The 16,130-nt window shown below is 47.3% G+C and overlaps 1 protein-coding gene across 1 annotated transcript; it reads right to left on the minus strand.

Annotated features, from left to right (window-relative positions):
* Positions 1-14,268: 14,268 nt before the first annotated feature.
* LOC120849011 lies at positions 14,269-15,397 on the minus strand. Its single transcript, XM_040221097.2, has 2 exons — positions 15,393-15,397; positions 14,269-15,202 (listed from the first exon to the last, which is right to left on the minus strand). The coding sequence occupies exons 1-2, from the start codon at positions 15,395-15,397 to the stop codon at positions 14,269-14,271; spliced, it is 939 nt and encodes a 312-aa protein (XP_040077031.2).
* Between the last annotated feature and the right edge of the window lie 733 nt (positions 15,398-16,130).

Raw genomic sequence — 16,130 nt, forward strand, 5'->3', positions numbered from 1 at the left:
ATGGCGGCCTACAAATATGTCGTTATTTCCTCTCGGTGTTTTTTTTTTCTACTCCAATTTCTGCGCTAGCACATTCGTTCTTTTTAGAGCGCAGCTCTTAGGGGCCCGTTTCCGGCTTGAGCGGCGTCGCCGTCGGCGTCGGCGTCGCCGTCGGCGTCGCCGTCGCCGTCGGCGTCGGCGTCGGCGTAACCGCGCGGTGCATCATGGGAAATGTCCCATAATGCACCGCGCGAGCCCCCCACCAAGGTCACGTGACCTCGTGGGGGGTCACGTGACCCCCCGAAGTCACGTGACCCCTGAGGTCACGTGGCCCCCTCCTCGAGGTCACGTGACCCCCGCCGATGTCGCGTGACCCCCCGATGACGTCATCGTCACTGATGACGTCACCGGCATCCACATCGTCATCGTCATCATCACTGATGACGTCACCGGCATCCACATCGTCATCGTCATCATCACTGATGACGTCACCGGCATCCACATCGTCATCGTCATCACTGATGACGTCACCGGCATCCGCATCGTCATCGTCATCATCACTGATGACGTCACCGGCATCCACATCGTCATCGTCATCATCACTGATGACGTCACCGGCATCCACATCGTCATCGTCATCATCACTGATGACGTCACCGGCATCCACATCGTCATCGTCATCATCACTGATGACGTCACCGGCATCCACATCGTCATCGTCATCATCACTGATGACGTCACCGACATCCGCATTGTCATCGTCATCATCACTGATGACGTCATCAGTGACGTCACTGATGTCGTCACCGGCATCCGCATCTTCATCGTCATCATCACTGATGACGTCATCAGCGACGTCACTGATGACGTCACCGACATTCGCATCGTCATCGTCATCATCACTGGTGAAGTCATCAGTGACGTCACTAATGACGTCATCGGTACCGGCATCGTCATCGTCACTGATGACGTCATCAGTGACGTCAGTGATGACATCATCGGCATTGGGGGTCACGTGACCCCCAAGGTAACGTGACCCCCCCCCTGGTTAGTTTAACCCCCCCCCCCCCAGTGCCCTTCCCTCCTCCTCCTCAAGAGCTGCGCTCTAATTCGGCGTTACAGGGAGTTGTAAGCGGCTTTCATTTTTTTATAGAGCAAATCTTGCATTTTGAACAACATCATAATTTCCCTTTTAGCACACAATGTTGAGAAGAATGTTAGTGTTTGAAGGGATAATGAGTTTAAGCACTGCTTGCAAGTGTCCAGCACTTAGAACTAAGGCAGTATAATTTGTGTCAGGCCCCTGTCAACCTTGCATTGATCAAGTAGCCGCAATAATTGAGGGATATGTTGGAACGATATAAGCTTTTTCACGACAACATCAGCGTGCATCACTACACTGACTATCAGTTGTGTTGGAAGGTGCAGTCCCCCTCGGTCTAAAGCAGATTTCAGATGAACCACTGCATCATGAGAAAGTGACTTCTTCAACACCACATTTTCTCTGCAGTATTCGCACTTGAATGCTTTAATAAACACAGAGGCAAAGTATTTATTGACGTATGTCAGAATAGGAGCCTTGTAAGACAGAGCAGCTATATCACAGTCGGTGATGTCAAGGGTGGTTCTCATTTGAACCCGTTCGCATTTCTACCTTCTCGTTTTTACCTTCTCATTTCAACCCAGCGCAAAACAACTTTCGCGTTTCTCCGTTTCTCATTTAAACCTTTCGCGTTTCTCCCTTTCTCATTTAAACCGTTCTCAAAACAAACTTTCGCGTTTTGACCCTTCTCAAAACGACTTTTCTCATTTTAACCTTTCTCATTTCAAATTTTCTCAAAACATACTTTCTGGTTCTGCCCACTGTCAGAAAGACTTTTCTCATTTTAACCTCTCTCATTTCAAACCCAAATTAATCCAACATCATGATCTCGCAATCTTTCTGCGGTATTTATGGCGAATTCGGGTAATTAATAGGCTTCGAGCCCTACCCGCACCAAAAGCTTTCTGAAACATGAAGCGGCGCGACTCTACCGCGACGAATAAATACGGGAGTTTCGGTTTAGGTTGCTAACCGCATCCTCTTTTCTAGGCCGACCCCCGAGTTCCGATTTTTATTTTTTTACAAAAGCTGCGGTACTTACTACAAGCAATAACACACGAGGAGCACAATGATCCATCCGCTGCACACGATGACAACTTAACGACATCAACAGCATCAGAAGAGAAATGAACCACCGAAGCAGCACTAGCCCGCCGACAGACTCGGGGGCACCGTGCTCGGGGGCTCAGGGCGGCACGCAGTCATAGGGAAAATTGTTTCATGAGCAATGCATGAGATGGCGCCACTTTGCAGCATCTATGTATCATTTGCGCTCCATCTTCAACCTTGATCCTCAACTGTTCCTCCTCCTTTCTATACCTCACTTCCCTTTGTTTTAAGCACGTAGTAAGATATGTCGGACTTCGTCGTTTTAGAAACACAGAAAAAGAATCCGTGTCTCCATCTTGATGGTTACAAATACCATCGCAAGAGAGAAAATACTTGCGGCACCGTAGCGTGGAGGTGTGCTAAGTACATCTCGTCCGGCTGCCCGGCTTCGGTTTTAACCGAACAAGATCTCATCAAGAACCGGCTCCGTAAGTTGAGAATTTATGTGCTTCTTTTTGCTACGCATTCTGTATAGGTCATTTTTGTCGCATTGAATAACCTTCCACTCTTCGAACACAGATGACCACAATCACGCTCCCGACGAGTCAACCATCGTCAAAGACAAGATGAGAATGACACTGAAAAGCACGGTTGCGGCCAATCCACACGTCGCAGCCCCAAGTCTATACAGCGAGGAACTACTTCGCGTGTCACACGAAGTAAGCACTGATTATCTATGCATTCCCATGTGAATTAGTTATCGTTTATGATATAATGAATATGTGTCCTTGATAACAGTTTTTAGGCCCCGGCTGAAGTTGTGGCGGAAATACCAACATTTTCGAGCCTGAAGGACACTTTGTATCGGGAAAGACGTCGTCACCAGCCACAGCATCCTACGACCGCTGATGACGTACAGCTGAGCACACTGTACCAGCAAACTGAAGACGGTCGTCCGTTTCTTGTCATTGACGATAGCAGCGTACCTGGTTCGCGTATCTTGGGGTTTGCTTCTCACGAGGCTTTGCTGCGCTTATCTTCAGCAAAGTTCATATTTGCGGATGGGACATTTTTCGTGGTACCGCAAATATTTGATCAGCTTTTAACTATTCACGTCAAGGAGGACGGTACGCACTCGCCCACGGTGTACCTTTTGCTTCAGGGAAGGTCACGTGACACTTACGTGCGAGCGTTTCAGAACCTAAGGAATGTGTTTACTAGTGCGGGTATCGCATACCCATGCCCTGACGAGTTCCTGACAGATTTCGAGCAGGCATTGGTCGCAGGATTGCAGGCAGCGTTTCCTGCGGCAGTCCACCGAGGGTGCCATTTTCATTTCACTCAACGCGTGTGGGCTGCTGTACAAAGGGCCGGTCTGCAGACAGATTACGCTCAGAATAGCGCTGTAAGATCGCTCATAAGGAAGTTGGTGGCGCTGGCATTCGTACCAGTGAGTGATGTTCCACGTGCTTGGGCGCACCTACGTCTAGAAGGGACTTCTCTAGGTGTCGCCGGCATTGTGAATGTGCTGGACTATTTTGACGGCACGTGAATAAATGGTAACTTTGCTGTTCAGCAGTGGAACCAGAATGGCAACAGGGGTTCACGGACTAACAACAATATCGAATCATGGCACAGAAAAATTAACGCCATGTCTAGGAGGGCACACCCCAACATTTATTCCTTCGTTGACCTTATTAAGAAAGATGAGGCGCTGACCAGGATCTTTTTGGAACAACTGGCAAATGGCGGTGCCGCGCGTGGCCGAGGCCAGAAGTGGGTGAACAAAGATCGGAAACTTTGTGAGCTGGAGGGCCAGCTTGCCAATGGCAGGATCTCCCTTTATGACTTTCTAAGGAGGGCGAAAGAATTCTCTGGCCTTTAAATGGTTCGCTTTTTTTTTTTTTGCTGCGGTTATTTTAAGGGAACAGGGTAGGCCCCATTCCTCCCATGTGTTTTAGCCTATGTATGTGACCATTTTTCGTGGGATCTACTAGTGCTAGAGGATTCATGTTGGTATCATTGAATTTAGCTTTCTGTGTTCTCTTTACTGAATTAGAACTATTGTTATATATATTTTAGTTTTTTTTTTGCTTTTGTTTTTACTGGACCCTCCTAATTTTAATGCCAAAATGGACAATAAACAGCTTGTGAAACAAAATTGCCTTTATAAATTTTTATAATTCTAGTTCAGTAGACTCCCCCTTGTGTTGTCTTGTTAGTGGAAAAAAATAATACTTCTAGTTTTTATGGTTTCAGAGAAAAAGGGTCAAACGTCGGAAAAAAATGATGTTTTGATATAATTGACTTTGAAGTGAAAAAAAGGCGCTTTATAATAAACTTGCACTCTAGAATAGCATGCTGATGTATCAGTTCGGTAGCCACCAGCCAGATTGTCACCTCCATAGTCAATATTTAGTTTTTTTGTTTGCTGCCTTGCCTTGTGGGCCTCTTTTGTGACGAGCTGTGTAGCCCTGTCTGCAAAGTAAAGTCGTCGCCGGTCACCGTCCAGCAACCACTGCGCCGTGAATCATCCTGGTAAAACACTAAGTAGAGGCCCGAAGTTGTCAGTTTTGACGTCTCTCTCATCTATGTGTCCAAAAGCACTTTTCACAGTTCAGAAAGTAGGTGCAGGCGACGCCAGCTCGTAGTGCTGCTTTTTCAACCAGCTGCAAGTCCCCACCGCACACTTTGCACACCCAGCTTTCGGCGACGGTACAGGACAGAAGGTCGGTGTCGATCAGTGCACAGTTGCAGTCACTAACACTTGCCTTGAGCTCTACAAAGCGTGCTGCCGAGTGCGACAGCTTCGAAGAGGACGCACACGTGGTAGCTGCTGCGTCGGGCATCGGAATGCGTTGCGGGGACTCGGTGGCATGAGAAATTGACCTATGCCGACTAGCCTGCAAGCGACGCTTTCGAAATATCTTCATTGTCTCCGTCATTCGATTAACATTCTAGCTCTAGTGTAAAAGTAAATAATAAATTACCTTGCCCGTGGAAGCATGCCGAAGCAGAAGCAAAAGTATGCGCGTCGGGACTATTACCGGCAGTGTCTGAGGATTTATGGGAGTAAAAAAGTAAAAGCTTGACAGCTTTTTGCTGTTGCTGGACGAGCAATAAACATTCCGCTAAACCTAGGGAAAACCTGCGTTTCTTTACTGTTTTTTTTTTTCACAACATAGGAGAGATACAGATCATGCATAGGTGTAAAAGGGGGCGTGGTCGGTCACCACCTAGGTTTCGGCAAAGGTCATTTTTCCTGTAGATAAATCGCGCACGCTCAAATTGCACACACAGCATTGTTCAGGAAAGACTGGGAAATCCAAATCCCTAAAAAACAAAAAATAATTTTTTTTTAAATTTTGTTCTAACAAATTACCATAAACTTTACGTAATTGTATATCATTTCCTGCGTTAACAATGCTTGTGGGGACAAAGCTGCAGAATAAAGCTTTACCGAGCATGGGTTCGCATTGAGGTGCGTAGACTCATTTTGCGGCCAAATTTTTTTTTTATTATGCTTCTCGAGAAGAGTTGTTTAGTAGCCTAACAATTAGCGATACGGTTTAAACGGCATAATGCTTTGCGAATCGCTTGTAACGGGACGGTATGGAAAAATAAAGAATTTTGTGAACATATTTCGAGTACAATGGATATTATGCAAAAGCGTTAAAATGATCCACGCGAGGGTCGGCACAGGATCGTTGGCCGCTTCCTGCTGGTGGTGCTTTTGAGTGGGGTGGCAACGCCTTGTGTGCGACGAGGTGCACAGTAGGGTGAGAGACCCGCCGCGGCCGCTGCTTTGTGATGCTGCCGGTGCGGGCGGTAAGCGAGCACCAGTTAGCCTTGGTGTAGAACATGACAATAAGCGTTCGCGTCGGTGCACACTGGCACAGGTAGACCACGAAAATGGATCGAAGAACATGTTTGAATTGTAATAATATGTATGGGTACTCTGGCTGGAGTTTTGTTAGTTTGTGTGCTGTTTTGTTTTAGATCTGGTTATTTCTTTTTCCCATATAACAATTACCATGGGGTAGCCGGCATCGTTATTAACAGTGCCAACAACTTCATTATTTTTATTTGCTTATTAACGCAGAGAGAGAGAGAAACTGGGTAAAATACCAAGAACACTCTGAAAAGGATTACACGCAAAATGTTACACGATATGTTTTTCATAAGACACGGGTAGAAACGCGAAGTGCTTGTTTTAAGACAGAGTTTAAACAAACCATAAGGATTTAAACGATAGCGAGTTCAACCGAGAAGGGCATAATAACAAAAGCTTAAAGCGCGAAGAGCGCTAGGTGAATGGTTTGGAATACTGTGTTTGAATGAGAACGGGTGCAAATGAGGCGAGTCTAAATGAGAAAGAGTTGAAACGCGAAAGGTTATAACGCGAAGGGCGTTTTGCGAATGGGTTCAAATGAAAACGGGTTCAAATGAGAACGGGTTGAAATGAGACGGGTACAAACAAGAAAGGGTTGAAACGAGAAAGGGTTGAAACGCGAAAGGTTAAAACGCGAAGGGCGTTTTGCGAATGGGTTCAAACGAGAAGGGTTCAAATGAGAATGGGTTCAAATGAGATGGGTACAAATGAGAAAGGGTTGAAACGCGAAAGGTTAAAACGCGAAGGGCGTTTTGCGAATGGGTTCAAACGAGAAGGGTTCAAACCGGAATGGGTTGTTTCGAGATACACCCGATGTCAAATGCAAATGCTAGAACACAAAGCAAAAGAATCTGCGCACATTACTCGCATGCTAACACAAACAAAATTTATGAAAAGAGTTTGGAAGTGGTAACTCGTTCTATACATTCGTTCTACGCCTCCTTGGGACTACAAAAACTAGCGCCGTTGTTTGCCATAGTATCATGCCAAACCAACATACCTTCGAAGATCTCGTAACTTAAACTTATTTCTTCTGAATTTTCTTGATCCATTGGATACGCCGTGCTAGTAGGTTGGGAAAGAGAATGTATGGACCTTCGGTTCACCTGCATAATTTCCCCTACACCACTGCGTACAACACTTAAAATGCATCGATCCTCATACTCGCACAAACAGTAACACTAAAAATTCTGGGTGCCGACGGACGCAGTAAAAACGAAGTCGTCTTGTTTCTACATTTCCAACGGTTTTTAATGTTGCCCGACTGCGCGCCTGTCTGGCTGTGCAACGCTTGCGATCTGCCTGCCGTCTAAAAAAATAGCATCGTCACGTCGTGTTATCTTTTTTTTATTGTTCTTATTAAATTTGGTCAGTACAGCCTATAGCACGTTTCCCTCTTTGATACTCAGACCAATCGCTACAGTAATAAACGCCCATAAAAACAAATTTAAAAAATACTTGGAGGCCTTTAAAGGGTGGAACGCGATAGCGTTATCGGGCCCCGTTCGCATCGCCTTCTCAATCGCCGTGCAAGCGTGCCTTGCGTTGCCTAGTCACTAGCGTGCCTGCCTCGCAACCGAAGGGTCGTGGGTTGGAATCCCGCCAAAAATCCTTCAAAGGTTTCTTTAAGGCAAATGAATTACTTTATAGAGATAAATCTTTTGAGACATGCGGTGACCTTTAATTAGCATTAGAGTTCATGTTTTCATCACTTTCATCTTACGCGTGGCGTCACGTTTAACGTGAGCGTTGGGGGTTGTTTGAAATTGCCGCGCGAGGTCATGTGTTTCTAAGGTCATAACCCTATCGACCAATCAAGATTTTCCCGTCACGCGACCGACGCCGGCTTTTCTCCGACACGAGCCCCTTAACACTATCGCTTAAATTGAGCAGTCTTGCGTCACAGTGTGGTAACAGCAATAACTGCGACACGTCACGGCGACGTCGTTGGGCATCGGCGTCATGCTCACGCACCGCGGGTATAGTGCTTGGAACGCGTCTCTGACTGGTGTGCTTGCCCATAGCAGTGGCGTACACAGGGGAAGGGGGGGGGGGGGAGTGGGCAAGGTCACTGAATTTCGGGTTCATCAATATCAATGCGGTGTTTTTTGTTGTTTTTTTTTTCACAGCGGAGCCAACTTTGTGGAGAAGTTGTAAAAAAAGAAATAAGAAAGGAAGGCAATGGAATATGGTCATTTATGACAAAGTACAAATAATAAAAAATGTGTAACTTTAACGTCTTTCGTGTAATCTGTCTGAGGAATAATTAATTAACGAATTTATTCATTATATAGTCTATTAAAGGGTGGCGATCAGTAGGATTAATTTGCTAGTGAACCCCCCATCTCCAATCAAGATTCAACGCTTTATGAAAGCCATTTATTGTGCGATATAACAAAAATATGTAGGACCAAAGGTTCTACAAACCACAGCGCTAAGATTATGGAAGCATCCGACTTAATATTTAACGCTTTGCTGAATTTCCACGCTTGTGAAACGATACAACACAACCTTTAGTAAGAAGAAAAAACGACAAAAACATCAAACATTTAACAAGATGGCTCCAGCTTGTGGGGACCCTACAGATTGCGATAAACGTAACCAAGGACTGCGGGTTGCGCGATGGGGCGTGTAAGCCGCGGCCTCGGCAATCTGTTTTTGTTTATATCTGTGTTGTTGCTTTTGCGTTTTCTTCTGTTCCAATATAGTTTTATATAACGGTCGTCGCGGAGGAGCCGGCACTGCGGGATTCACACACACACACCCACCCACACACATATTATATATATATATATACATATGTATTGTAATCGGCCGCATATCTCATTTGTTAAATATATTGTGAGGTAGGCTGCACTGCTAGCGTTACTCAGGAAAGAAAATATATTTGTTTACTTCTACTTTTATTGCTTCGCGAGTGCCCCAATTGCGCGGAGTCGCCGGGGCTGGTTTGTCGTCGCCACGGAGCGGTCCCCTTGTCCCCCGTCTTAATTGTTCCTCGAGAACCCCCGCTCTGGGTGCGTACCATGCGCTGTGCCCCGCTCGAGCGCAGCGGGGCCCCTCGATGTTATGTAGCCTTTTTTTATTTTAAGAAGAAGCTTCGGTAGTCGGTACTGCTCTTGCACCCCGACGAGGTTTTTTTTCCTGGAAGCGATGTCCGGCTGACGGTCGACAGTTAGGGCGAAGGTTTTTGGGAGTTTTCGGGGGTATGTGTACATGCACTTTCTTAATTGGATTTTGTATTATATATGTTTGCTTTGTACCACGTGGCGCCCATTGGTCTAAAAAGAGCGATATCTGATTGGTTCCTTGGGTGGCGGGAAAACTCTTAACAAAATTAATATAGGCGCCTAAAGGCGCGGGATTTGCGGTTCAAGGCTCGAGTACGGAAGTTGTCATCGGCAGTTTGAGAACTGCGCGATAGGGGCGCGAGTGTGTGACCTGCTGCCTCAGGACGAGAGCCAAGTGCAATATGTGAGTGTACAAACCATTTTCCAGCGTTCCTTTGTTGCATCGTGTGACTTCCTTGACTTTCTTTTGTTAACGGACTTCGAAAACCTTAGAAATCGACACCAACGAACAAATCACGTGAGATTTTTGTTGGTTCGATCAGGTTAAGATGGAAAGTAATTTATGGTGGAGCAGCTTTCCAGTGTTTATCGTCTATCCATCAAAGTGTTCCGTGTTTCTACTCATGCATCATTGCTTTATCAGCCCCGATGACTGGCGGCTTCGTGCATTGGAGTCGTGCTTTATATAATATTTGTTTTTATGATTCTAGTTTTCTGCTAACTCTGGTGCCTTCTGTTGACATGACTTGTAAATAAAAAAAGTAATGTGCAAATGCCTTCCTGGTGAGTAATTTCTTGGGCATCATTTTTATGTATCATAATCATCCCAAAACCAATATGACAACTATAATTTAACTATTTAATAGAAGAACGCATAGTTCTTAAAAAAATTAAAATGCTTTCATTTCCTCTTGGACTTTCTTTTCTCTTTTTATCTTGTACCTCTTACCCCCTTTACCCCCTTTACCCCCTTTACTCCCTTTACTCCCTTTACTCCCTTTACTCCCTTTACCCCTTATCTTGTCCCCCGTTGGTCCGGCCCCCTCCGAAATGAAATCCTGCGTACGCCACTGGCCCATAGCATCCTCTATACTCACAAAGCCTGGCAGTTTGACGACGGAGCCATTGAGTGCCCCGTCGCAGATTTGGAGCCCGAGGATCTGGTAGCACAGAGCATCAAAAAGCCATTTGTCGGGGAACCTGGACGTCAGCGCACAGCTTTTGCAGCGGCGAGGGTCCGAAACACATTGGTTTGCTCGGGAGAAGTGTGTTTCGGCGTCTCGCCGCAGCGGGGCGCCAGTCACGTGGCCCTCCTACGACAATCTGCTACGACGATGGCGGGTTAGGTTAGGTTAGGTTAGGTTAAATAGTCGCGTTATTAGGGGGACCACTTTATTGGTCGCAGTGCTTCTTTCAATGCCACTGTACTTTCCATTGCCCTCCCCCAGCAGCTCTTCAACTTTGGGCATCCGCTTCTACTTCTTCCGGGGTGCTTAAATCCTCGAAACTTTGAGCTGTGTTGTTGTCGTTGATGACGATCTACATAAAAAGATACATATATATATACTCTTTTAATAACACTGACATCAACTACGACAAAACAAACGGCAACTAGGCAGGCCTAGCACGTCTAGACTTGCACCAGAGCTCAATTTTAGCCTTCGAAGCCTCTCGCCGGGGTGGGCCTAATTATGCCCAGTTTAACTACTTCACATACATGCAGTGTGGCAACCCTGGCACTTGGCGCAAAATTGAAATGTTTGAAAAATGGCATCTCGCTTCCTATTGCTCGCAGCGCGACCGGACTTACATCGCTGGATAGTACTCGGTAAGACATTTTGTTTGATATATTACACGACCAAGTAGGGCCAAATCCAAAAATTTGCAAGATTGCCAAAATTTGACCCGGGCCAAAACTGGTCGGCATTGGTATCGTTGGAAAGGGCTCGATGAGACACATCGAACGGTACCCAACACGCCTAGGTAGGGCCGAATTTAGTTGCCCGAATTTCGGTCCAAAAGGTTGGCCCGGGCCAAAGCCAAAAACAAACTATACCACTGTACTGCATGTTTTTAGCTCTTTTCAATGATACCACACTCGGGCCAATCGGAGCCCTTTAAACTTTTGCCCCCCCCCCCCCCCCCCCCCTTCGGGCCAGCCGAAATTGGTACTCACAAGATTTTCGGCACCATTTGCTGTTGGGGCTCTTGGAGCTTCTGCTGCTGCTTCTGCTGTTGGGGCTTCTGTCGTCGGTGTAGTCGTCCCTAGTACCATGCGGTCTTATATATACTAGCTGGTTAGCACTGGTAAAGTTAGTCAAGGTACCTTAAAAGCCCAAATTCCAAGAAATCTATGCGTAACATGGGAAATTCCGCCTGGTAACAGGCGCTGGAATGTCCCAGTGGACAAACAAGAACATTCGTCCACTCGCACTCATCTCGCTCTTTGACATGTACCTGGATGACCAAGAATGCAAACTGCAACGAAACTTGAAATAAACGCTCGAAACTTTTTTCACTGTGTTGATATTGGCCTTCGACGTCTGCTACGACAATGTGACAGCTTTGGTTAGGCTAGGTTAGGTTAGGTTAGGTTAGGTATAGATTAAACAAAACGGTTATTGCCAAAGAAAGCATTTATGACAATTCTAGGGGAAGCTCATTGTTGTTTGAGGCGAGGACGGGTGTTCTGCGAACCAGAACATACAGAGCGAAGTACCAAGAAATGGATACAGTGTGCACTGCTTGTAGAGAGGAGGACGAGACGGCTGAGCACTTGATACTCTACTGTAAAGGGATTCACCCTATGCCTACCGAATGCTACATAGATTTAATAAAGTCACTGGGTTTTAGACACAGCGAAGGGAAAGTGGATTTCAAGACTGTAAAGATTACCAAGCAAAGATTAAGTGAATGGTGGCAGAAAGCGAGAGAAAACTATGTATTTTCTTATTAACTGATGGCAAGGGTGGTTTCATAGCCTCACTTTCTTTTCAGGGCGGAGTGAATATAGTTTCCATATTTAAATATTCTAAGCTTAAATGGTAAAACAAAATGGCTAGGCGACGTAAGCTACCGCCCGATCCAAAGGGCTCAGCCGCGTTCATTCATCCATCCATCCATCCTCTCATCCGTTGTCTGCCGATCCACTTTTTTCCATTTCGGTGGCTGCTTTCATAGAGTTATTATAATGTACGCTAGAGGTTCAAGTGGCGCGAGTGTGCTGACGCAAATTTTGAAGCAGACAGCAACCAGTTCGAAATTGACTTCCGGTAATGCATTTCTATGGTAAAAAGTTAGTGCCTTTTCTCCCTGCATCCGATCAAAAGAGCAAATATCCCGAATGATTCGTACGTACTAAGTAGCTTGGAATAGTTCTCAGTCAGGCCGACGCAATAATTGGTTAGTTACGGCGTTTTTCTTTCAAATTCATCGCATTAAAAACGGTGCCAAAAAGACTTCGTACGTGTATTTGTGTGCACTGTCGGACACTGTTAGCGCGAACACCACGTCGGCGCTTTTCAGCATGGGGAATATACGTGCCAAAGGAACGAAGGACATCTGGAAATTAAGGACTGTAAGAACTACGCTGTAACACTGGATCAGCCACTACCCGTGCATGTACGAACAAAATAAATTGGAGGCCCTGTAATATATTCCGATTTAAAATATGTAAGTATCGCTTTACTCTTTCTGCTCTGTGCGAAGGTGCTTGTTCTAAGTTCAAAATATCACCCGCACGCTCGAAATCTTTGAGAACAAGTTGGAACAAGTGCCCGATAAAAGCCACATACTTGATTCTTTACGTTTTGAATGTTTTTATCCGCTCATACGACACTTGCCCCGATCTTACACTTGCCAGAACCCGAGATAGTTGCAGTTGGACGAACCTTGGGGAGAGTTTGGGCTCAGACCATCTCATCCTCCAGACCGAAGTGCCCGTTCAACTAAATCGCAAGCGAGGCAAACCGCAACGCCTCGTGAATTGGGGCTCGTTCCGACAACTCCGATCGGATGCGGCCAAGGGAAACCCCATAAGGGGGGATGAACTAGCGTTGGAGCGATGGGTGCGACAAGTCCAGGAAGATGTCGAACGGGCGACCAAGACGATCCTAACGACCGACAAGGCTCCCGTGGTCGACCCTCACCTTCTCCACCTCTGGGAGGCTCGTCGCAGCATTACGAAGAGGTGGAGACGACAAAAGTACAACCGGAAGCTTCGGGCGCGCATTGCGAAACTCACGCAGGAGGCCGAACGATACGCCGAAGAGTTAACTCAAACCAATGGACCTTTTCCGAGAAGCGTTCTGCGCACGCGCGAGCGCCCGATGCCAAGCGGTGGAAGTCGGCACGAAAAAATCGAGGAAATTCGGAATGAGACTGTAAATCGACGAGTAGAACACGTAATTGCAGCATATATATAATTGTGTTACACAAAAAAAGAAAGTGGACGGAAAGAAAAACACGACGTTTGGGTGGACGGTACGGATTTCCTTCTTTAAAGTCGCGCTAGGCCTACCTCGTTGCGCTGGGCACGCGACGCTGCTCAGAGAGCGAAGCAACTGGTAACGTAGCTCCCATTATCGATGGTAGCGCAGGTAGGTCACTTCCTTGATTTTTAGTTTGTGCAGCCACCGCCTGGTGCCGTCGGTATTTGGACAAGGTCCATTGGCACAAACTCTGCGACCAGCTGCAGGGTACCCTAGGCACAAAGCAGACCTGGAGCCTACTTCGTACCCTCCTCGATCCGACCAAAACCAAAGTCGAATCGAGCAAAGCACTGATAAAACTTCTGCACTCCCTGCCCAGAGAGGAAGGAGACCGGCTCTGGGAAACTCTAATAGAGCGGTATATCGCTGCAGGCCCTAGACCCGAGTACCCATCGTACCCGCACAACGAAGGGGATATCCCTCACCTACTAGACGCTGATATAACCGAGCAGGAGGTCCGGAACGCTCTCCAGAACATCACTCGAAACACGGCCCCAGGCAAATATGGTGTTACGTACAGGCTTCTTAGGAACCTGGATGACGACTCGATCTCAGCACTGACTGGATACTTTAACCAAGTATGGACCACTGGGGAGCTCCCCAAAGAGTGGAAGCGTGCAGACATTTCGCTAATCCCCAAGTCAGGCAAACTTCTATCACTCCAAAATCTCAGACCGATCTCTCTCACCTCCTGTATTGGCAAGTAGGATCTTCCCAGGTTTTGCTTTGTAGTTTCGGCCATTGAGGGTCTGCACTTCTTGGTGGGGGCGGTGGGGGCGGTGGCGGTGGTAGCGGTGATTTCTGTCGTCCTTGCATTTGTTGGTGTTGTTGGACGTGTTTCTTGTTGTATGGTCCCCTCTGTCGGGCCGGGCAGCGCGGATCGACTGCTGGGTGTTCACCGCCACAATTTATGCAGTAGGGTTTGCACTGGTGATCTTCCATGGCACCGCCAGGTGTTCCGCAGGTGGTGCATCGGCTCTTCTCCGGTTGCGGGCACACGTCGGTGCGATGTCCTAGGCCCAGGCAAACGCCGCATATTTGTTTTCTTGGTTGGTAGGGTCTGCATGGGTATTCACCGCCCGACAGGTACACGTAGTGGGGTACCTTGAGTCCCTCAAATGTGATGATGGCAGTGTTAGTCTGTCCCATCAATCTGGCGTACAAGATGTTGGTCCCGGGGGCACGTAATTCCTCAGTGAGTGTCTCGGCTGTCGTTCTGGTGTCTACACCGGAGATGATGCCTCTGCATGAATTGTCGGGGACTGCCAGGTATGCTGTGACTTCGTATTGCCTGGTTTCGAGAGTTAGCGCCGAGATTGCTTGTATGCGGGAGGATGTCTCTAGTCTTGGGGTGCTGATGATCGCCAGGTTCTGGTCACGGCGGATTCTTATAGCGCTATCGGACGTTTCGGTAAACGAGAGTTTAGATGCCACGAGGATGGCTCGTGTGAGCTTGTCCGTACTCCAGGCTCCGAGGTTGAGACCGTCTCTCGGCCGGATGACCACTTTGTAGTCGTCGATCGGGAGGGGTGGTAGCCTTTTTTGGTGCAGCGTTTGTGTTTGTGCTCGGCGGCTCCGGTTCTCCTGAGTGTAGGGGAAGCCGGGATCACCTGCTCTCCTACGGGGATTTGAGGAGTGTGTTGTGTCCAGAAGTAGACACACGGAACGACGAGGAAGAAGCGAGCTCGAGCGACCGACGCGAGCCAGCGAGCCAGCCGAACGCTGCCGTCTGCCGATACCGGAATCACCCTGATTGTAAATAGTTGTTCTATATGTACTAAAGGTTTATTCGTAACGGCTGCGAGTACTCCATGGTCTTAGAAACACAACAAAGTGGCGACGAGGAATCAACCTAGACCTGATCTACCAGGGCAAGAATCGACCGAACCAGGTACTGTGCATCATGGACGACCTATCGCGTTCGATTGGACCTTATGAGGAAGGAACAAGCTGGGACGAGTACGAGGAACGCCTTCAAGAGTATTTCGAGTTGCAAAAAGAAAACATCAAAACCAATCGGATGAAAGTTTCTGTTTTGATCACTGCCATCGGACAGAAAACTTACTCCAGACTTCGGGATCTTTCGTCTCCTGAGCAACCGAGCAAGAGGACTTATGAAGAGCTCGTACAACTCCTAAGTCGATTCTACTCGCCTAAGCGGTTAGTGATAGCCGAGCGCTTCAAATTTGGAAAGCGGGATCAAAGATCAGGTGAACCTTCAACCACGTATTTGGCAGAACTAAGACGGCTGGCGGAGACCTGTCAATTTGGAGACAAACTCGAGGAGCAACTGCGCGACCGATTTGTTTGTGGTCTCAATCACACGATGGCCCAGAAGCAGTGCCTGACAATTGAAAATCTGACTCTGACACGAGCTGTGGAATTAGTAGCGGGATTGGAAGCGGCTGAGGATCAAATGAAAATTCTCAAGGATGCGCGCGCCACCGCTGAAGACGAGGTGAAACAACTAGCAAGTACAAGCGCTGCCTGCTGGCGTTGTCTCAAAACCAACCACACTCCTCAAGATTGCCGCTACAAGGGCTACG

This window comes from Ixodes scapularis, unplaced genomic scaffold, assembly GCF_016920785.2.
Source record: "Ixodes scapularis isolate PalLabHiFi unplaced genomic scaffold, ASM1692078v2 PGA_scaffold10__122_contigs__length_95168666, whole genome shotgun sequence".
Lineage (NCBI taxonomy): Eukaryota > Metazoa > Arthropoda > Arachnida > Ixodida > Ixodidae > Ixodes > Ixodes scapularis.